The sequence below is a fragment of the Monodelphis domestica genome, chromosome 8 (assembly GCF_027887165.1).
Source record: "Monodelphis domestica isolate mMonDom1 chromosome 8, mMonDom1.pri, whole genome shotgun sequence".
Taxonomy (NCBI): Eukaryota; Metazoa; Chordata; class Mammalia; order Didelphimorphia; family Didelphidae; genus Monodelphis; species Monodelphis domestica.
In genome coordinates, this window is record NC_077234.1 from 228,796,376 (window position 1) to 228,820,802 (window position 24,427).

Sequence of the window (24,427 nt, forward strand, 5' to 3'; positions counted from 1 at the left end):
CTCCAGCAGATCGTCCCCTCTCACATCTCTATTCTCATTAAGCCTCGATTTTTCTTCATCTATTGGACACATCCCTGTTGTCTATAAATGTGCTTTTCTCTTGTTATTGTTATTCCGTCATTTTACTTGTGTTTGACTCTTCATGATCCCATTTGGGGTTTTCTTGGCAAAGAAAGGGTTTGCCATTTTCTTCTCAACCTTCCTTCTCTTTCCTTCTCTTTTACCTATCCTTAAAACAACAACAACAACAAAAAAAGCCACCCTCATTTGACCCAGCCATGCATGGGTCAAATTTTTTTTTTTTCATGGCTAAACTCCTTAAGAAAGCCATCTACAGTGGAATACTCAACTTCCTTTCACCTCTTCCTTTCTTCTAGATTCTCTGCATTCTGGCCTCCAACCCCATCATTCAACTGGAAATGCTTTCTCTAGAGTTACCAGTGATCTTTTAATTGTCATATCTAATGGTCTTTTCTCAATTCTCATCCTTTTTTGCCTCTCTGTAGCCTTTGACATTAGCCTCACCCCTTGGTACTCTCTCCTTTAGGTTTTCATAATGTTTTTCTTTCCTGGTTCTCCTACTTATCTGACTTTTCTTCAGTCTTCTTTGTTGGATTTTGATCTTCCTCCACATTGGGCCCACTATCTGTAGGTGTCCCCCAAAGGCTCTGTCCTGAGCCCTCTTCTTATTTCCCTCTATGCTCTTTAAATTGGTGATGCCCTAAGCTCCCATAGATTCACTTATCATCTCTCTGCAAATAATTTATCCTGCCTTATCCTCTCAACCTCCAGGCTCACATCTCCAGTCACCTATTGGACATCTTGAGCTGAATATTCCAAGACATCTTAAGCTTATGTGCCCCAACCTCAGCTCATTATCTTACCCCCAAAAGTCTTCCTTCATTCCCGCTTCCCAGTGATTATTGAGAACATTTTCCTCCTCTTAATCATCCAGATTTAAAACCTAGGTGTTCTCTTCAACTCTTCACTCTTGACTCCATTTAGAATTTGATGCCAAAGCTTGCTGATTCAACCTCAACATCTTTTGTGAATGCCACCTTTTCCCCTCAGATGCTGCAGCCACTCTGGTGCAGGTCCTCCCTCTTGGATTATTCTGACATCCTGCTGACTGGTCTCAACTCTTGCCCTGCCAACCCCCACCCATCCCCATCCCAATTCCAGTCCACTTCCCTTAGCTGCCAGAGTGACCTTCTTGAAGTATGGCACTGACTAGTCACCCCCTCCTCACTTCAATAAACTCCTGTTTATTGAATCTTAATTCCCTCTTACCCCTGAGACAAAATAGAACATTTTTCTTTTGGCTTTTAAAATCTTTGATAAACTATCCCCTTCCTATCCTATTACAGTTTTCTACTTTACTCTCCTCCACATATCCCACAGTCCAACAAGATGAGTCTTTTTGTTCTTCCTTATGCACAAAACTGACTTTTTACTGCCTTCCCCTCATCCCTAGGATGTTCCCTCCTCATCTTTACCTCCTGGCTTCCCTGGCTTCCTTTCATTCTCAGCTTAAATCCCACCTTCTGCTTTCCCTCTGAGATTACCCCCAAATTACTCTCTATGTATCTTGTTATATAGGTGTTTTCACATTGACTCTTCCATTAGATTATAAGCTCCTTGGGGGCAAGACACTGTCTTTTGCCTCTTTTTCTATCCCCAGAGCTTAGCATAGTACCTGGGACCTATAAGGTGCTTAATAAATGTTGATTAATTGATGCTGACTCCCCCTTTAGGCTGGGGGCTCTTTTATCTTTTGCCTCACTGTGTAGCTTTGAGAAGGGGGTTCTCCTCTCTCTCCCCCCAATACCAAAAGTCAAAGCCTTCCTTTGGGGTACATCCCTTCTCTCTTTTTATCTTTTTTAAAACAGTGCTTCACATGGGCACCTAGTAGGCACTCAGAAATATTGATTAACTGTCTCCTGACTTTTACCCTTCTGCACCAATTAAAATGGGAGGCCGCTGGGAAAAGATGTCAGTGGGAAAAAGGAAGTTAGATATGTGAAATTTAAAACCTTAGCTAGCCTTGTTAGCATGCATCCACTAAGAAATATGGAAGGACTTTGAGCTGCAGTTGATCAGGAGCTGTGTTATAGAGCAGGAATCAACTTATGATGGGCTTTTATGTATTTGTGTGTGTTTATATGTGTGTGTGCACATGCACATCTATGTTCTTGTTAAAGAATAGATTTCTAGAATATAGCAGAATATGTTTCTTGGCCCAGAAGAGAGAGGACAAAGTTTGGGAAATTAAGAAGATTGATTCTAGATTCTCCCAGAATCAAACTTGACCTGTGTATTACTTTGAAACTTCACTTTATCTAGGATTTCATTCAATAAACTTTCATCAAATGCTATATATTTGTGCTAGATCCTGGGGAAACATTACCATGTGCAAAATTTTGCTGGATAACGCGTACTGTGCTGGACATTCAGACTAGTAAGACATCTACAAATAATTCCTATCTTTAAGGACCTTAGGGAGCAAACAGTATGTTTAAAATGAATAGTGAGTGTGATGCAATTATTGTAGGGAAGATGGACAATAACAAGTGAGAGAGTCAGTATGAGATGGCCTGTTGGTTGGTCCTTTAAGGGTTTCAAATTAAATTGAGCAGGGGAAATCACTCCAAGCAAGGGGAACAACCTGTACAAAGAGAAAGAAATCGGAGTACTCTCTCAAGTAATTCAGGTTGCAGCTTATCTATATATCCATTAATCTTGTGTAACTTTGCTGTTTGTTCCTAGAAATGCTCCACTGAGTGGCCACCCAGTTGCTAGGGGCCTTCCTTTAATTTTCCAGGGGTTGCATAGATACTGGTGCAAGACATAATTTGTCCATTGGTTATCCTTCCTCCCTATATGATAATTATAATTACATATTTAATTTTACTATATGATACATATTAGGTAATGATATTTTTTATATATTATATAACTATAATGATAACTAAATATAATTATTTTACACAACTATATATTTATTATTTCTATGAAATAATTATTTTTATGTTTATTTGTTAATTTAAGCAGTTACTTTTATATTTATTATTTGTATTAGACCATTATTTTTGTATTCATTATTTGTTCATTTGAGCAAGTATTTATTAAAGTCCGACTATGTGCCAGATACTTTGCTAAGCTCTGCATATATGAAGAAAGACAAAAGTCAGACTTAGAACCCATCTTTCCCCTTCTGGTTATCAGTGTCTTTTTTTGCTGTCTCTCCTGTACAAGTCCTTGCAATGTGTTGCTCATACTAGTCTACTCATACCAAACTCTTTATTAAATTTTGGGTTAATCTTAATTTTAATTCCTCTGAAACTGGTATTTCAGGAGGTGTAACCGTACAGCTGTGAGTCTGAGAACTATTTCTCCCTTCTCCAATATTTTCTTATTGACACATTCTATGCAGTAGTTCTTTGATATGAAAGGATTTTACATCTACCTTCTTGTCAGAGCCACCGTGGCACCTGTTTAAGATGGTTAAAATATGGCCTTAATATTTTACATTTTAAAAAAGGGGGTAGAATAGAGATACAATAGGATTATATTTGAAAAACAGAAATAAAATAGAAAAAAATGGATAGCTGGGAATTTTTAAAAATGGTGATGAAAATGTTTTATCCATTTGAATTCAATGCAGAGTGATTTTTGCCCCATCCCTCTTTTGGATGGGGGACAGATTTGGAAGCAGAAGCCAAAAGGATCTCTGCAATCCATCCACCTGGACCTTTCCTCCATAATTAGCTCAATGACCTTAGATTTGGAGCCAAATGATGGAATGGAAGCTCCTCGAGTGGAGCTGTTGTTTTTGCATCTGTGGTACTTGGCACAGCACTGTGGTATATAGCATAATATATTCTTGTTGATAGATTGAACAAGCATTTATATTCAAGCCTAATGGATTGCTTTTAAAAGACTGAGTGGGGTCCTTTGGCAGCTAGGGGGGAACTCGCCACTAGATGTCACTGTTGTTCCACAAAAAAGAGAGTGGAGGATGCGCTTTCCCAACGGAGCAGGGAAGGGATTACTTCCTGGGAAGGAATTTCAATGAAATTTTGACTTAGGATATGGAAAACCCGTTTTACATTTAATACAATGAAAGAGGAAAAAAACCTCCTTGGCATGATGATGTCTGTGTGGAGCCCGGGATCTCTTGTCTTCTGAGTTAATACATCAGGGAAAGAGCATCTGAGTAATTGAATTAAATCAGTAAAATTAGCTTCCTTCAAGTCTTAGCTAAAATCCCACCTTCTTCAAAGGCTTTTCCTTCAGGAAACCTTTTCCAATCCCCCTGAATGCAAGTGCTTTCTTTTGTTGATTATCTCCAAATTGTCTTTGTATGTTTGTTGTCATTCATTCAGTTTTTTTGTTTGTTTTTTTTTTTAATTGAATTGAATCAAATTCTTTTCTTGGCAAAAGGTACTGGAGTGTTTTGGCATTTTCTTCCCCAGATTATTTTACCGATGGAAGTTAAGGGACTTGCCCAGGGCTACATAGCTAGCAAGCCTCTGAGGCCAGATTTGAACTCAGGAAGATGTCTTCTTGACTCCAGTCTGCCATTCTATCCATTTTGCCACCTTGATGTCCCAAATGACTCTGCCTTTGTCCCTACGGTTGGCATATTGTCTCCCACTTTAAAATGTGACCTTCTCGAGGACAGGAGTTTTTTTTTTGTGTTTTGTTTTTTTGTTTGCTTCTTTCAGTAGATATTTAATTAATTTTTAAAAACCGATTCAAACATGCCATTTCTATAGACTTAAAAGTTTAGAAAGCATTTGACTATCTCAAAGTGGAATGGCTCAGTTGCTGAGAAGAGCAACAAAGGACCTTCGTTCCTTTCCCGATTCCCCATGAATGCTTGAACGGTTGCATTCCTATGCAGTGATGCTAGAAACTCATTTTTCTTGACCTCAGTCTACTCCTCGTGAACAATATAGTTTCCTTCCTTCAGGCACTCTGGCCGGAGTCATAGACTTGGCTGTGGACTGGATGACAGATCTAAAAGAAGGCGTTTGCCTGTCTGCATTTTGGTACAGCCACGAGCAGTGCTGCTGGACATCCAACGAGACTACTTTTGAAGACAGGGACAAGTGTCCGTTGTGGCAGAAGTGGTCCGAGCTTCTGGTAAATCAATCAGAGGTATGTGTCTGAGTGAGATTTCTGGTTAAACGCCAGAAGCCCCATTTAGAACAGTTCCTGTGATTTTTTTCCTTCTTTATATTGAGATAGAGTGCCTTTCACACGCCAGTCCCTAGATTAGTCCATGGCTTTCTTTGTTTAATACAGATATATGTGTGTATATACATACACACACACTATATCAAACATATATTCTTTGTTTAATAAATATATTTTACATATAATATATTAAACCTAAATAGAAAATAGAAAAGTATCTATAAACATATTAAATATATAATATATTAATATAGTAAACACATATATTTAATATACTATTATATAATGTGTTTAATATATTCACATTATAGGATTCATATAAAATATATAATAAACATAATAAAATACATAAAATAAAGTATTATATGTTATATAATATGAATATATTAAACATATGTGTTTTATATATATGTACTTTTTTCCCCTTGTGTAAATCCTTGATGATATAAAACAGAGTTTAGTTTTAAATCCCTTCAGGAATGCCTTTTATATCTGGGCATATGTGTGGAGATGTAATCAGTTATCTATTTAATATATGCACGTTTATCTTTAATACCTCACACCTATCTCTATCTCTCATTGTCTTTGTCACTGAATCTATTTCTGTCTCCATAAGCACCGTAGAAAAAGGATTCTTGATTTCACTGGTCAGGTTGTTCTTTCTACCCTTTTAGCAGCTTTTTTATTCTTTAATAAACCATCTTTGTGAGCTGCTTTGGCCAAAACAAAATCATTACCTTGTGGCCAGCCTCCTCCAAATTTTACTAGGTTGTTCTTGAATTATGGACAATCCGTCCCTTCCCAGGCTCAGCTTACTTTCCTAGTTTTATAGGATTTGCTAGAATTTATCTTATCTTTAGCTGTTGCGGCCTTATCTGATCCTAACCTGGAACAAGAGAGGACCACGATTCTACCAGTCTGCTGTTTGTGTGCTTCCCATAGAGGAGGGATTCCTGAGGGCCTGCCTGGTGCCAGGAACATGGACGTAGGACTTTGTGAAAATCCCCCAGAGCAGAGAATTGAGGCTTTAGTCAACAGGCTTCATAAAGTCTTTATCAAAGGCCAGCAAAAAAGATACGTGGTTGGTCCAGTAGAAAAGTTGATTTCTAACCCAACGCATGTTATCAAACCCACATAGGTATGCGTGTATTTTAGAACTCACATATAGACAAGTATATCTATATTATAAGTAATTATATATTATATCTAACTATAATATAAATGTACATTTAATGACACATTTATATGTACTATATATAAATAAACTATATATAATATAACAGGATATATTCATATATGAAATATACACAAATTATATATTTATAGATGTGCAAGTAGGTTAAAACACATACATACATGTTTATATGATAATGTGTTATGTGTATATATTATACACACATCTAACTATAATATAAATATATGGCTATGTGAAGTTTTACATATAATTACATATATTTATATGTATTATATAGTATATATCCAAATTATATGATATATACATATCATACAATATACACATAAATTATATTTATAGATGTATATGCAGTTAAAAACACTGCATATACATCTATAAATATAATTTTAACATGTTTATAAGATATAATATCTATATAATAAAATGTTTATATTATAATAATATAATATAATCTATAATCTAATCTAATCTAATAATTATAATATATTATAATATATTATAATTATAATATAATTATAATAATAATATAATTATAATATATAAATAAATATAATTACAATATATAGTATATAATAATATATAAGTATAATTATAATTATTATAATAAATATATAATATAAATAAAAATATATATCATCTATATTGTAATAAAATTTATAATATAAATTATAATAATATAAATATATATAACTATAAATTATAATATATAATAAAATATATGATTATATAAAGTTATATATAATTACACATATTTACATGTATTATATCTCTAAATTATATGTAATATAATACATGTATATCATATATAATATACATATAAATTATATATTTATAGATGTGTATGTAGTTTAAACACATATACATGTTTATATGTGCATATATGTATATATACACAAATATAACAGATGTATGGTTTTATAAAATGGTTTTGAGTTCTATATTGTTATACCTGTATATGTAAACAACAATCTATACATGCCCTTGAGAGACCAAGAACCTAGGGAAGGAATAGAGTGGGTTGTCAACATTCCCATTAGAAGTAATGCAGACCTTTTCGTTCTTATGCCTGATTGACTTACCATATCTGAAGTCATTTGAAAGGTAATTTGTCATTTTGCTAAACCCTTTCCCCTGTGGTTTTCTGTATTGATTCCTTCAAGCCCATTAAATAGATGCGGCTCAAGAAATCTCACACATTTACCATGGCCTCTGTCAGTCCAAAAATAAATTCTTTATTTGGGTTGATGAGAGAATCCTCATGTATTTTGAGAATGCACCCTGGCTGCCTTTTCTAACCTCTCTAAGGATTAGACTTCAAGTAAATCAGATGAATCTTACTCATTAATAAAGCCATTTTTTTCTCCAAAAAGGAAATTTAAAAAATATATATAATTTATAAAAGATATAAAAATATATATTCAACCTAATTACTCAGTCTGGGTATGTGTATGTGTTTATAATTGATAGAATAATCTAATAGATCATATTTTTGTATATTAACATGTACGCATGTGGCCATGTTGATTTCAGAACTTTTGTATCCATCTTTCTTCACCAGAAAAGATTTCCAGAGAATCAGGGAAATGAAGGATTGGGGGCCAGAGAAGTATCACATACAAGTCTTAATCTCTGTCCAAGGCTCTTTTGTGCTGTTTGTTTAACAGCAAAATGAGCATTTATTCCTCTGATAGATTTGAACACATTATTTGAAATAAATGATTGAATGGTTCTTAAAACACTGGAAACATGACTGTTATGCAGCAGTGTCCTCTTTTCCAAAATGGTTGGCTGCTATTGTGAGGACGTGGCCTTAATGAATGCTGAAAGAAATCATCTACCCTGTAGCAGACAAAACAAATCTACAGTGAACTGGAAGGCAGAATTTTTTTCTGGCTTACTCCTTCCACAAACAATTGTAAAAGTTATGATTAGAGCAAACAGTGTAATTCACTCTTTCCCTGACCAGATATCCTGCATAGCAACAGGCCACTATAAACAGCACATGTAGAAACCTGGTCATATATTTGCATATTTGTTACCAATAGGAATAAAACAGATAAAACTAACACAGTCGATTTTTTTTCTATTAAAAAGGGGGGTTCTTAACCTTGCATCCACAGACCACAGATTTTTAGGGAATCTGTCAATTTGGATGGGGGGAAAAGCCAACCTTTATTTTTACTAGCTTTTAACTGAAATTTAACATTTCCTTTAGTTATTTAAGACATTTTTTTTTGAGAAGGAGTCCATGGCAGATTTCACCAGATTGCTGAGGAAGTCCTTGAGATAGAACAGGTTAAGACCACCTGCATGGAGCATTAACAGAACCTGACCAGGTTCTCCATGACTTTGATCTTAATAAATAATGGAGTAATTTCTTTTAAACTTTACATTATCTGATGTTATGCTTCATCTTTTTTTTTTTTTAGGGTGCCAGTGCATATATTTTGAACTACTTTCTGTACATACTGTGGGCTCTATCTTTCGCATTTTTGGCTGTCTCCTTAGTCAGGGTGTTTGCACCATATGCTTGTGGCTCTGGTATTCCAGAGGTAAGTTACTTTTTGGTTTTATATAGTTTTTATAGTTTTTTTTTTAAAGCACAGGTTAAGCAAAAGCCTGTTTGACAGATATAAGTCATGTGGCCTTTGGAAAATAGAGGTCATAAACAACAAAAACACACATGGCAAAGGAATAACTCATAAATAAAACTATGATGTAATGTAAGCCAAAGAAATAAATTTCTGCTAAGAAATTTTAGCTGGTGACAAAGTATATTTTCCATATTTTGCTATGTCAGTGACAGGGTAATCACAATATTTTTTTTTTGTCAGTATTCAGGCTCTATACATAGGTATATATAAATATTTTGAATTCCTCTAAGTTTTCATCACTTAAATGTGACTGCGTCCAGAGGATGTGATATTATGGATCATGGTTGATTCCTAAAACCAGAACCCTAGGCCCAGGGGGGACAAAAATAATAAAAGTAGCAAAGTAGTAAATAAAAAATAGTTCTAAATGTACAAATCTATATAGGTCACCAAGAAGGAAAACACTTGAACAGCAGTTTAAAAAAAAACAACATAAAGACACTTGTTTTCTCCATTCAGCAAAATGGAAAACAGAGTGGAGAGAATTTGAAAAAATGGTAGTGGGAGAATGATCTGGGCATAGACTAATCACTGAACTGGCCAGTCAATTGAAAAACATCAACAACTACTTAGACCAATTGTTAAAGAATTTGTTGACAAATTAGCTCAAAAGTTCTGGTTTAAATGAACTACAGCAATTTTAACATTTAAGAGTCAGAAGACCCTGATAAAAATAGGGAAGAAGTGCCTGACTTTTCACAGATTAGAAAAATAAAGAAATGGAATGATCTAGGAACTTTGTATTGAAATAGTTAACATAAATCTTGTAAATGGAAGTGACTTTCCTGTAGTAGAAATTGCATCCAATGCATGTTGAAGGAGCCAAGTTCATAGACACAAAGATCAAAGACAAAATATCAAAAGAAGCAAGGTCTAGAAGGTCATTGCAATCCAGGAATAAGCATATTATGATATTTCAACTATAGAAAGGGACCCCAAGATGAAAGAGGAACTGAAATCTTGGTTATTACAAAAGGTGAGTTCACTGAGGCCTTCTTTTTAGGTTTCTAATTTAAACAGATAAGCAGATTTTATTGGCAAAAATCCCACAAACAAATGCGAATTGCTTCCTTTTCCCAAATGCACAATATTGTTCTGAGTACCATATTTTAGGGAGGATATTGACAAACTGGATAGCATGAAGAGGAGGGAGACTAAAATGATGAGGGTTCCATGGATCACATGAACAGTAGGTGAAGGAATTAGAGATATTTAACCTATTTATGCAGGGAAAAAAGATCTTAACTACTTCTACTTGGTCCCAGAGGGCAGAAGGGGTAAATTTTGAAAAGAGGAAGGTTTACAGTTGATGGTAGCAGAAATTTTCTAAGTGGTGGGTTAAATTCAATTCACTTCATTTCAAACATTTTATGCCAGCTGTTGTTGGGGGGCTAAGGATAAAATGAGAAAAATAGACACAGTCCCTGCTTATGAGGTGTATATATTTTATTGGAGGTTTTCATGTAAAAGGTAGATAACCCCCTTGTTGGATATGTTGTATCAAATAACAAAATAAAAAGTTGTAGCAAATGTTCTCTGATTTTCCTTCCAACACTGATACTCTGTGATTTTGAATGTATAATATTTTAATAAGAGTACTAAAGATGCTGAACCCTATGTATAACAATGTTTCTATGGGAAAATACCTCCAGAGTTCTGCCAAAGAGGTGGGGATTGCATATCTCCCAGTCCCTGGAATGGGAATGAGTACTCATCAGTGCTAACAGGGACTCTGCTAGCTCTCTGTCAGACATGTGTTTTAGTTAAAAACTGGGATTGGGAAGCTGGGAAGAAAGAAGGAAGCATTCTGAAAGGATGGGGCTAAAGACTTGGGTGTGCTTTCCTGCCAATTTAAGTACTAGGAGTAAAGGGAAAAGACTCTAATGTGTTTCTTGCTATTGTCCTTTTTTGTTTTCACCTAGACACGATAGGGAAAACTGCTTGCAGACTGTAAATACCAATGTTTTGGGGTAAAAAAAAAAAGACGGAATTAAGAGTCACTTTGATTTGAGAGAAAGGGGAAATTTGAGTAGATCGAGGCTATTAAAATAAGAAGAACAAAATTAGAAGGAAGCATCTAGAATGTGGACTCTAGAGTGAGGAGAATAATGGAGCTCTTTGGTTGGGGTGTGTTTGTATGTGAAGAAAATGGTTGGAGGAAGAAAAGAAGAGTATCGGGACTAGGAAGCAGCAGAAATTGGGAGTGGGGTTCAGAGGGAGGAGTAACTTTAGAATTTACCTTCCCTTGGTCTCTACCTTCTTCCATATGACTGGTCCTGTAATTGTGGAGCAGGTAAGAGTTGGGAGGACATTCTGCTTAGCATCCAAGTGGTCAGGAAGGATAAGAATGGAGAAAAGTCATTAGATTGGACAATCAAATTAAATTTGTCAATTAAAAAAAACCCTTACCTTTGGTCTTAGAATCAATACTAAATATCAGTTCCAAGGCAGAAAAGCAATAAGGACTGGGCAGTTAGGGTGAAATAACTTGCCCAGATTCACGGAGCTAGGAAGTGTCTGAGGTCAGATTTGAATCTAGGATCTCTTTAATAACTTTGGAGAGAGCAATTTTTGTTGAATGATGAAGTCAGAAGCCAGACTATAGAGAGTTAAGAAGAGAAGGAGATGAAAGGAAGTAGATTTTAGCTACAAAGGGTAGAGGAATAGGGGAGAGAGTAGCTCACAGGGATAAATAGATCAAGGGAGGTTTTTGTGGATGGAATAGTTATAGGAATGCTTGTAGGCAGTAAGGAAAGAGTCAGTAGACAGGGAGAGCTTGAAGGTAAATCAGAAAGCATGTGATTCATTCATCCAATGTAGACGGCATTTATTGGGTTCAGTTTAAGCTGATCTATTGAATTTTGGTTTAGTTTTATGGAAAGCCAACTGGTTCATAGTTTATTTGATCTCACTCTTCTTTTATGAAAACTCTGCTGTAAATATTGATGTACCTTTCTTTAGAACATTTATCTCTAACAGTTTTCTTTGTTCTTTCCTTCATTTTTCATAGACCTGGTCTCCAGGTGTTTTGGGATTCATCTTCTAGTTCCCCTCACCTTTTCTAGAATAAGTTTTCTTTTTTCTCTCTTTTAAATGTAGTAGATGTTGATATACATCCAGGTCTTGATTGATGTGAACTAATCCTGTAAAGTGGTCATATTACTCAAATGAACACTACTGAAAATTATACATATATATGTTAATCCAGTCCAATGGAAATATTGTGAGAATTCAAATGATATAACCACTTAAGTGTATTCCTTATTCACACTCATGAGGATCTACTTCTAACTCTAAATATTCTCCTCCAGCCTCCCAGCAGTGTCTCCGGAGACCGTGTATAAATAGTTGTGAGGAAATTATTTAGTAATTATTGTTGAAGATCTTTCTATAACTAAGTCATATAACAAAATTGAATTGTTAAGCCTCCAGACTGGTCCCTTTTTCAGCTTTTTCATTTTGAAGACTCTTAGGCTCCCATCTCAGCTGGCATAATCAAATTTTCCCAAACTGATGAAATTAAAATATAAGCCAGGCTAAAGTTAATTCTAAGTCTGGTGAATAAAAAGTATAATCCTTTATAGATGGGTTTTGTAGCCTCAGCTGTCTGTGAGATTATAGCTTGTATGTACATCCATAACCTGATCTGTGAGCTGCAAGTTACTTAGCTTCGAAGGATGTGAAGGGCTTATCCATCTTTGTATTCATTGCCTCATTGAAGTCTCCTCTCACTCTTTATCTACAAATATATGCTTCCCCCCCAAAGGTTTGATGTAGCTATACCCTTATTGGGCACTGGAAGACTGTATTGAGCTTAAGATGAACTATTCATTTAATTCATTGCCTTTAACAAAAGAACATAGCATCTGTGAGGATCTCTTTTTCAAACCCTAGTCTATCAAGTGGGAAATTTTTAGTAATTTTTAGCTTTTTGGGCCTCTGCAAGAAGGAAATGATGCTTAAGTCAAAAATATCAACTCAAAGAGAGTCAGAAATTTTTTGTGCATTTCCTGTGTCATGCTTGCAACAAGTCTTTCTTTTAATGGTCATTTCTTCCCATCAATTTTACTGAATTTCCTAGACCATAATTGGTGCTTGCACAAATTTTAGTCCTATATAATTATAATAAACTTAACTATTTGTTATTCCTCAGATGTAGTTTTGTCTTCAGAACTAAAATATTAAAAGCTGAACTTCTGAACCAAAATGATTACTAAAAATCATATCCCATCGCTACATATCCCATAAGCTACCACTATCACCTCTCTTACCATTTAAACTGTGCCAAGAAACCTTGGGTGCTTGACAAAGCTTTTGTAGAAAAATAAAAGGTTACCCCAAAATGAGGAAAATGTAGAACCTCAGGATCAAATTTCTTACTCAAAGTGTTTTTTTTTAATGTCTGTGAGAAGACAAATAAAGAAATAATACATAAAGCAAATTATAGATGTACCCTGAGTCAACAAGTTACAAATACTGAATCCTTTAGAATCAATACTATGTATTGGTTCCGAGGCAGAAGAGTGGTAAGGGCTAGGTAGTGCAGATTAAACTTGCCCAGGATTGCACAACTAGGAAGCATCTGAGGACACATTTGAACTCACCTCCTGTCTCTGGGCTTGACTCAACTCACTGAGCCACCTAATTCTCCTCTCCAATCCCTCTTAATTTTGCTACCTTTCTTCTGCTGATTATTGCCTATTTATCCTGTATGTAATTTATTTTTACAAGGCAGTTTGCTCCCCCATTTGTCTGTATTTTCCCTTTTTTTGTATCCTCAGGGCACTTAGCACAATGCCTGACACATAGTATGTACTTCATACATGTTTTATGACCAACTATGTACAAAGCATAGGGTACAAATAGAAAATACGATAATTCTTCCTTTCAAGGAGTTAACATTCTAATCAGGGAAATGTAGAATATTTCAGCTGCAAATCAGATAGAAAGGTCCTTTGGTTCTTAGGGTACAGTAGCAAAACAGATGTTAAAGCCTCTTCTGTAATGTCATTTCCACTGACAAATGATATCAGTTTCTGATATTGAACTGTGCTAAGGACTTTGGTGGCAAGAACTTTTCTCCCGGAGTCTTCATAGCTTTGGTTGTAAATGCCTGGAGGAGCACCTCCCAGTCTGGCTCTCTCCTTCGGTTGTTTCCCAGGATGATGCTTGAGGGCACTGGGTCAGAAACAATGCTATTCTCAAGAGTAAAGATGTAGCATCTAGAGTTTACAGAATACTCTACATTTCTCAGTCCTCAGTCATTGGAAATTCCTAAATTTATACTGTCAGATTTTTATAGTTTTGCAATGTCTTTATCTCAGAAAAGGAACTAGAGAAAGTCAGTAAAAATGTAAAGAGTGATAAGGCATCAGGAGGAAATGGATTTACCACAAAATTTTATGCAGACAATTCTGAGGAATATTTATTTTTAAATTATTTTTTCAGAAGTATGCAATGATATTTCAATATTTAAGAAAAAAGATGTACTGGTTTTCTCAAATGTAATGAATGGAATCCCACCAAAACCTTAGGATCTTACAAGCAGGAGCTGAAAGAAATCTCAGAGGTCAATCAGTCAATAAAATGAATCACCTATTATGTGCCAGCTCAAATGTACATCCAAGTGTATGAAAATCTAGTCTAGCTGTCATAGCGGCACAGGACAGATCCAAAGTTTTCAATGGAAATTGGAGAAGGAGATTACTAGTGGAATTGGAAAAGGTTCATGAAGAAGGTGCAGCCAAAGTGCATTATAATGGGGAGAGAAGGATTTCAAAAGATAAGCATGCATTTTATGTATGGGGGAATGAGCTACACCTCTGAGATGAGCTGGGAGTTCAGTTTGGCTAAAATATAAGCATATGAGGGCACTAGTGTAGAATAAGGCTGGAAAGGTGATTTGCAGTTGGCTTTTTCTTTTAGGACTTTAAGTGGAAGGCTAAAGAGGTTTGATTTTTAACATTTTTATTGATTTTAAAATTTTATTTGATTTTCCTTATTTATTTTTATTCTATTTATTTATAGAGAGCAATTTTGAAGGTTTTGAAAATAGAAAGGAAAGAAGGAAGAAAAGAAAAAAAATAGAAAGAAAAGAGGGGAAAAACAAATATTTGTCAATTCCTTAATATGTGCCAGAAACTGTGCTAAACATTACAAATATTTCATTTGATTCTCACAACAACCTTGAGAGGTAGATACTATTATTATCCCTATTTTTTAAATGGAAAGACTCATGTTTCCCTTGACAGAGGCTCAGAGACTTGCCTGGGGTCACACAGCTAATAAGGGGCTGAGACCAGTTTGAATCCATTCTGGACTCCAGCCCCAACACTATTGCACTGCCATCTGCCTCTGGATAGAGCATGGGAGAGTTACATGGTCAGATTAGGAAGATTATTGTGTCCTTGGTAGCAGAGGGTGGCTTGGAGAGGGGGAAACCTTTAAGAAAAACCCTATTATAATAGATCAGGCAAGGAATAATTAAGACTTGAACTGGAGTGGCATCAGTTTAAGTGGAAAGGAAGGGGGAGATGGTGAGAGATATTTTAAAAGAAGATTTGATAGGAAAGAACAGTTGATTGTGGAGATCAAGGTAGGGGATAGTGGGTGGAAGAGGAGGGATTAAGGGAGACTTGAACATACTTGTTCAGGGAAAGGAGAAGTGAGGAGGAGGGACAGCAAGATGGCGGATGGAAAGCCAGTCCTGGGGTCAGATCTGGCCTCAGATGCTTCCTGGCTCTGTGACCCTGGGCAAGTCACTTAGCCCTCATTATCTAGCTCTTACCACTCTTCTGCCTTGAAACCAATATTTAGTATTGATAAGGGTTTTAAAAAAAGATATATGTAGGAAATTCCCTAAAGTCAGATTTTCATAGAAGAAGGGAAAAGAATGGGATTGAGGGCTTACTTGGACGATTTTGCCTTCACTTCACTAAGAGGGCCATTTCTTCCTGTGACAGAATAGAGGAAGGAGAGGACATCTTAGAGAATAGGGAATTCTTGGAGATTTACAGAGATTCAGGCCTCACAATGTATATACTTGGGCTTCTCAGGAAAGTAGATGGTGAAGTCAGCTGTCAAGAGAGAGGGGATGGGGTGGAACTGGGGTTCTAAGAGGAGGAAAGCTTTGGGGTGGCCTCCATGGCGCCTGAGGCAGCATAAATGGTGCTACTGTGCAGTGGGGAGGTTAGATAGCATGAATTGGTGGTGATTCTGCTCAGCTTCACTTTCTCTAGGAGTGACACAAGACTTGGGAAAAGGACAGAAGAAAACTTGATGGTGCCCAGAGTGGTCATTGTGAGGATCAAATAAGATAATATGTAAAGCGTTTTGTAAACAAACCTTAATGCACTACATAAATGTAGTTATCATCACAAAGATTCATTTGATCACTTTTTGGTGACTTCTCAAAGATAATTAAGTTTGGGGCTTCAGTAGTTCAGTATGTAAAGTAAAGCATTCCCTAGAGTTGCATTATTTTAGTTCAGATTCAGATACTACTAAATGTGTAAAGGAAAGAAATATGTTGAATTTAAAGGAAAGATCTTACTACTTTGTCCTTAATAAGTAACATTTAGCATCGCTAAACACTGAAATAAGAATCTGCCGACTATCAGAGCCTTATTCAGTAAGATTTTGTCAGGATTGGAGTGTGTGTAGAGGGAGTTTCATACCCTCCCCTTCCTGGATTGCTGACCTGGTTCATCCCATTTTGCGTGCTGGCACTTTATTCATGAACGTGAATAAAAAGGTGTACGTGTGACCCAACCTGGCTCTATTCCTTTGGAGGTGGAGCACCATGGCTGAGTTAGCCAGCCATGTGGTCAGAGTTAGGTTATATTAGGCTTAAATCTCTACATAGCTATCTTTTCTGTTTCAAGTGACTTATGAATAGACTCTATAGAAAATAAGAACTTGGAGATATTAATTTAAGCCCAACAGGTGATTGATGCAAAAAAAGAAGTGGTTAAGATTGAGACATTTCAGTACCTCACATTTAACTATCATGAGGATATCATTAGATAAAGTGTTCAAATTTTATTGACAAGAAAAAATACACAAATCCACCATGTTTAAAAGCAATTGTGTCTTAAAAGTTCATTGAAGGTGCTTTGAATGAAGTATTGATTTGTAACAATTAAAATTGGTTGCCAATAAATGTAAGAGTTTAAAAATGAGATTGTGGTTGCCGTTTATAAAATAATTAACCCATAAGTCAAAATAGCTGTTAGTAGCTTTTAATAATTTAGTTTATTTTTAAATATAGTAAAAGAGAGAGATGTAGGAAAGAAGTAGAAAATACTGCCTAGCTAGATACCCTATAATTAATTGCTGTTCAAAGATGTCCAGCTCACCACCTGGCAAGGGCTCCCTCATGTCCTGATCTCCACGTGGAGTCGTGGTAGTGTCTTCAGCAAGGGTTCCACCAACACAAGCTTCTTCCTTCAGCTCCAGTCCCTCACCCAATAAGCCTCTCCATCGCAACCCAGAATGAACCCACGAGAAGGGTCTCTCAAAAAGCCCAGGAATGCATCCACAAGAAAGTTCTTTCCCAAAAGACCAGGAATCAATAATTCATCTTTTGGGTCTTGCCTTGTATACTCCTTTTGCCACGTCACTTCCTGTCTCTTCCCCTCTTCACAGGAACCAATCACAGCCTTTCAATTTTCCTAGTACTGCCCAGGAGGCAGTGCTTATGGCCTTTGGGGTGGAGAACTTTTTTTGTTAGTGATTTACTCAGTATTAAATAGGGGTACTTTAAGTTCTTGATTGATTAATTCAAAATAAACAAAGAGAATTTTAATTCTCTCTTAACGGATTTTAGTATTTAGATTTTAATTTCAGTATATTAGGGGAGCATGGAATAGTAGATGGAAAACTAGCCTTAAGGCTTTCCCTTTTGATTTTCCTATCTAATTTACTATGTAATCCTAAATAATAATATCTATTGTTTTCCTTCCTAATGGGTAGTAAATCAAATTAAAAACAAAATAGAACTTAGATACTTAAAAGTTTCCTTATAAGTGAGGAAACTAGGAAGAACTGCATTCAGTACCCACCTCTGATAGATCCTGACCCTGTTCAAATTATTTACCTTCTTGTTACTCTAAGCAATTCTCTAAGATTGTAAGTTTCAGTAAAGGTGCACACTTATATGGGTAAAGGACATTCTCTGTGTCAAAGGAAACACAGGCAGGTCCAATTCCTGTCCCTATGATTATTTGTATATTTAAAAATATGGTACAACATAAAATAAAAATAGGAGGCAGTATAGATTTTAATATTCAGTGTTTAAGATGATGCACAAAAGCCACCATGACAAACTAGAATTTTTAAAAGATGCAAGCAATTTCTGTATGCAGCTATGATCGTATCCTCATTGTCTGATTTAATAATTCCAAAAAATAAACATGTTTCTCTGATAAGCTTAAATTGCTTTTTTCTAATCTTGGAATTTTATTACCTTATTTTCCAACCCTTTCTCCTTTCTGTCTTTCAGATAAAGACCATCTTGAGCGGCTTTATTATAAGAGGCTACTTGGGGAAGTGGACGCTCTTAATCAAAACAGTGACCCTAGTGCTGGTAGTATCTTCTGGCCTCAGCCTTGGAAAGGAAGGCCCTTTGGTCCACGTGGCTTGTTGCTGTGGTAACTTCTTCAGTAGCCTGTTTTCCAAGTATAGCAAGAATGAGGGAAAGAGGAGAGAGGTGAGTAGGGTCAGCTCTCTTTGATAGCTCACTCTTCCTCTTGTACAGTGTTTTGCTGAAGAATTTGTTTTTTTATATGTAAATTTTTGTATTTTAGGTACTTTCAGCGGCAGCTGCTGCTGGGGTCTCTGTCGCCTTTGGTGCCCCCATTGGGGGTGTACTTTTCAGTCTCGAAGAGGTGAGAATAAACAATTTAGATGATTAATGGTTTTGGGTGAGTATGAATAGAAGCGTAGGTTGTGTGTATCAAGAAGTCATTGCAGTCATTTGCAGTAATATACTAGACTTCTTAATTTCCTGGGCTTAAATTAAAGCCAAGTTATGTAGAGACTGGTTGTAGGTTATCCAATAGCTTGTATCTGTTTTTATTTTAAGAATTATTTTTTACTATTGAATAAGAGTTTGCTTGAAGGGGAAAAAAACCCTCCTCTATTTATAATGTAGTCTTTTTTTTAGGATTTAAAACTCCCTTTTTCTTACTCTTAAAATAGGCACTATTTTATTTGCTTTTTATTTTAGGGTAGAATCCTGGGGATTGCTTTCATATGAGGGGTCATATCCCACCATAACTGAACAAGCTTTCCCTTTTAATTTTTCTTTCTTTTCAAAATGGTAGAGAATCAAATTAAAAACAGAACAGAACTTAGAATCTTAATAAAAATTTTCCCATTACGTTTTTAGACTTAATTGAGTTCATTTACGTGTTTTTGTTGATGTATCTTACAGATAAAATTGCATGAATAAGTTAACTGTTGTGTTTGGGGCTCAGAACTTTTTTCTTTTTTTAGAGTGATGAGTGCCTGAAGGTAAATATTAGGATACATCACAAGATGTTAGAATTTGGAGAGGGCCTTTCTGATCACTTAGTCACCCTGTTCACTTTATTGATGAAGAAACTAATGTCAAGAGAGATGAAGTCATTTGCCCAATGTACTGAATAAATATAAAGAGCTAGATACTGCAGTGGATAGAGTGCCAAGCCTGGTGTCAGGAAGACCTGGCTTCATACAATTTTTAGTTATGAGACTCTGGGAAAGTCATTTAACCATTGGCCTTAATTTCCTCATCTATAAAACGAACTGGAGAAATAAATGGGGAACCACCCCAAGATCTTTGCCAAGAAAACCCCAAATAGGATCACAAAGAGTCAGAAACAACTGAAAATGACTGAGTAACAGATGTATGAATAGAAATTATTCTTTTCTAAAATAATAATACTTTTTTGCCATGGTAACAACCACCTTGTGAAAGATGTGGGCCTAAGACTCATCAGTCACCATTCTAACTAGCATCAAAGGATGCTCCTCAACTACCTCTGCATCATGCATAAGATACACGTTACCTGTCTTCTGTCTGACTCTTAATATCTCTTTATTTGTTTCAGGTCAGTTATTATTTTCCCTTAAAGACCCTCTGGAGGTCATTTTTTGCTGCCCTGGTGGCTGCCTTTACACTGAGGTCCATCAATCCCTTTGGGAACAGCCGTCTGGTTCTCTTTTATGTGGAATACCACACCCCCTGGTACATGGCTGAACTTTTCCCCTTCATCCTCCTCGGTGTCTTTGGGGGTCTCTGGGGGACTCTTTTCATTCGCTGTAACATTGCCTGGTGTAGAAGACGGAAGACCACACAGCTAGGAAAGTATCCTGTGCTGGAGGTCATCGTGGTGACAGCCATCACCGCCATAATTGCTTACCCTAATCCATACACTCGCCAGAGCACCAGTGAGCTCATCTCGGAGCTGTTCAATGATTGCGGAGCCTTGGAGTCCTCCCAGCTCTGTGATTACATCAATGACCCTAACATGACGAGGCCTGTGGATGACATTCCCGATAGACCGGCTGGGGCTGGGGTTTATACCGCTATGTGGCAGCTGGCTTTAGCCCTCATCTTCAAAATCATCATTACGATATTTACTTTTGGCATGAAGGTAAGGAGGGAGGAAGGGAGAGAGGGACCAATGGCTGGGCTGGCTCTCTAATAGATGAGGCAAAAAAGGAGCCTAATAAAAACTGGAGCCAACCACTGAATGATAAGATATCGGGTGGAAGGAAATCCCCCAGATTATACCCTGTATCTTTCTCAGTTTATTTCCTAATGCATGCACGTCATCAGCTTCTGAACTATACTTTAAAAGACAGGTAGGTGTTTCTTTTGAGAGAAGAACTCAATTTATGCAAGAGTTAGAATGATGGTGTTAGTGGGTTATGGCCACCATTGGAGAAAAAAAAAAATCCAAGTCTGGATGGAACATCTTGGTAAAGAATAATCCCCATCATACATGTTGCTTAAGGGAAATTCTTTTTTTTTAATATAATTTTTATTTTATTTAAATTTTTTATGGTTATATGATTCATGTTCTCTATCTCTCCCCTTCCAGAGCTGATAAGCAATTCCACTGGGTTATACATGTATTAGCACCCAATCCCTATTTCCATATTATTCATTTTTGTACTAGAGTCATCTTTCAAATTCAAAATCTTAAGGAAATTCTTAAAAGTTTTCTTCAAATTCTCTATAATATCGGCAATAATTAGAGTTATAGAATAGTAGAATGTTAGCATTATAGGTAAACTTAGAGAGCAACTAGTATGATCTCTTCACCCAGTCTAAGAATCTTCTTGAATAATAGTCTTTCTGTGTTTCAGATGAAGAAAATATTGGCTTCTTTTAAAAACACTTCGTTAGTTTCTTGTGTTTTCTTAGTCAAGGTCACTTAATCTTTCAGGGTCTTAGTTGACTCATTTATAAAAATGAGGGGATTAGACTTGATTTTTTAGGTCTTTTCCAGCTCTAAAATATTGCATGATTTCCTGGTTTGTGAGGACATTTTGAAAAAGAACATAAACACTCAGAAGATTACAAGTAAGGCATTTTATTGACCACAGGCATGTCAGTGTGTGTGGCTCCCTTGAAGGCACACGATGACATTGGGGGGTCAGGGGTACGTTGGGCTCAAATCTCCTGGATTTGGGCAATTTCGCTGAGTGGGAGGGGGCCCTTGGGAGTAATCAATCAGTGGGTGGCCTGCTGGACTGACTTCCCTTATCAGCTACAAGGACACTGATTAGGAAAGTTTGCTAACCCTTACACACCTGGATTAGAAGAAACTGGCCAGGTTGATAAGCTTGTGTTCCCAAGAGTAAATGTGGCTAGTATTCTCTTGGATTCCATCTAATAATCTGTAAAAAGGTGATGATAATTGCATCTCTCTCACAAGGATCATAGATCTGGGGCTTTTGAGGTCATCAAATCCAAACTCTTTTATTTTATAGGCACCATAACTGAGACCAAGTGAGATTGTGTATCTGATAGTTAAATATCTAAGGCTGGCTTCTAATCTAGGTCTTCCTGCCTCCAACTTTAGTGGGTGTATTTAAAAAAATTCCTTGCCTAATAGCCATTGGGGATGGATCTCCCAAAACTTAAGCTGTGCTTGTCCTATGATAAAAACAGTTCAAAATATAATTCCTTATCCAACTAATATTCCAGGGCTTTTTTTCCCCCCCAGTTGGATAAATAGAAATGCTTTTTCAGTTAGTTATACAACCTATATAGTCACTGATTAAGCCTCTCAGAATCTCACTCTCTTTACAGGATATAAATGGATCTATACTAGTCCTTCCAACTGCTAGTGCTACCTCACTTCTACACTTCCCTATCAAGAGGAGTGGGAAGGGCAGTTTTGGGGGGAGAAAGAGAAAACCTGTAACAGATGCTCATAATCAAATAAAACAAGTTCCTGCATTGGTTGTGTCCAAGAAATAGATGCTCTAATCCTATACCCTGGAATTATCATCATGCTTCATCCTAAATCCTCCAGAATCATGAATGATCATTGCATTGATTACAACTCTGAGATTTTTCAAAGTTTTTACAACATCTTTCCTATTTATAAACTTTTTCTAGTTCTCCTCACTTCACCCTGAATCAGTTCATGCAAGTCTTCTCAGGTTTTCCTGAAACCATCCCTTTCATCATTTCTTAACCAATAGTATTCCATTTCACTCACATACCATAATTTGTTCAGCTGTTCCCTAATTAAGGGACACCCCCTTCGTTTCCACTTTTTCTTTACCAATTCAAAAAGAGCTGCTATAAATATTTTTGTACACATGTCTTCCTTTCATCTCTTTGGAATGTAAGTTTAGGATGTTTTAAAAAATATATGCATATCATTCTTTCATGACTAACACAGTCAAAAAAACTAATGTTTTATTTTTTACTTTTCATGAAGGCTAGGGTTGTATTTAAGGAACTCTTTACAAGTTACTTCCCTAGAGAGCACTGGGTGGCAACAACTGTCCCCAGAGAATGCATTTTAGTTGTTCCTGTTAAACAAAACCAGAGAAAACAGCTTTCTGTTTTTCAGGGTCCTTTTGTTAAAATCTGCTTAGAGTGAACTTCTCACAATCATTCCACAAAGAGACTAGCTTAGTGAAAAGAATTTTTTTCCTCCTCTCAGACAATGGAATTGAGCTTTATCACTTCCTTTCAAATCTATTTTTATGCTTTGTTCCTTTTTTGGCAGAAAAAAAAATCCAGTTTCCCTGGGTGTGTATGAAGGTCAAACAAGAACCCAATTTTTTATTTATTTGAAGGCTGGTACCCTTGATTAAATGACTGACTGAAGATTTCAGAGGATTGATCATCTATTATCCAAGGGACTTATTTTTTATACGTCTATGTAAGAATGATAGCATGTTTGTTTTGTTTTGTTTTTAAGAAAGGCTCCCCAAGAGAAGAATCTAACCTTCCTTTTAAGTCACCTGGAATGAAAGGAACACAAAGCAAGGTGAACCCTCATAAAGGGCATCATTTCCTCCAAAGTGCCCTCAGCTTTAGGGATCAGAGATAAGGAGTCCGAGACAGCTGCTTTTAGCTGCAAGGCCTGTTTACTTTTGTGTGCTCTGATTGGGATCAGGGACCAGAATAATGAAAAAGATGCTTCATGAACAAAGGTCAAAAGGCAATCTCAAATTTTAAAAATAGAACATAGAAGCTGGGATGTTTGACAGTACTTTTAAAAATAATAAAATATCTTGAATGTATTTTAAAAATTTATAAAGAAACCTAAACATTCAGGATTATAGTGATAACTGGCATTTTGCCCCCCAGGTAATAAAAAAAAGTCTCACAATTCCTTTTGATTATAAGATACATCTGTTTCTTGCAACTCCATCTCTAAAATGTTCAGAATATTGTAGCAAAAACTGACAGGCTGGAGCAATTAGGACTTTCTTTTAAATGAGGCTGAGTGATTGAGTATTAAAGAGAATATTAATATTTTTGAAGCATTTTGGAAGATGGAAGACTGCTGAAGGGAATTGTTTTTTTATTTCATCTGTGAGTAGTCAGTGGCCTCCTCTCTTCCTTTTTCATGCTGTGCTTGACATTTAATTTTAAAATCCAATCTAAATGACACAGAAAGGAGAGAGATAAAACAGCAGAAAATCTCTTACGGCAGAGGCTCATTTCTACATGTTATTTGCAGTTGGGTTTATCACTTCTGTAATCCCCAACAAGCAAATCAGAGATATTGAGGAAGAGGAAATGAAAGTGAAAATCTCTTCTTTCAAGGTAATTGTGGACTATGTAGTACATTTCGAAAGTATTAGAAATCAGTTCTAATGAATGGAAAGGATATTAGACTTGGAGTCTTGAAAA

General features: G+C 36.2%; 1 protein-coding gene across 6 annotated transcripts in view; it reads left to right on the forward strand.

Annotated features, from left to right (window-relative positions):
- CLCN4 (chloride voltage-gated channel 4) overlaps nt 1–24,427 on the forward strand; it is a 104,507-nt gene that overhangs the window by 32,836 nt on the left and 47,244 nt on the right. For all 6 annotated transcript variants that reach the window (XM_016424789.2, XM_007500940.3, XM_007500938.3 and 3 more), the window contains 5 exons: nt 4,976–5,163; nt 8,827–8,949; nt 18,554–18,760; nt 18,858–18,938; nt 20,145–20,690. In XM_016424789.2, the coding sequence (XP_016280275.1) occupies nt 4,976–5,163; nt 8,827–8,949; nt 18,554–18,760; nt 18,858–18,938; nt 20,145–20,690 (1,145 nt within the window). The remainder of the gene's footprint in view (nt 1–4,975; nt 5,164–8,826; nt 8,950–18,553; nt 18,761–18,857; nt 18,939–20,144; nt 20,691–24,427) is intronic.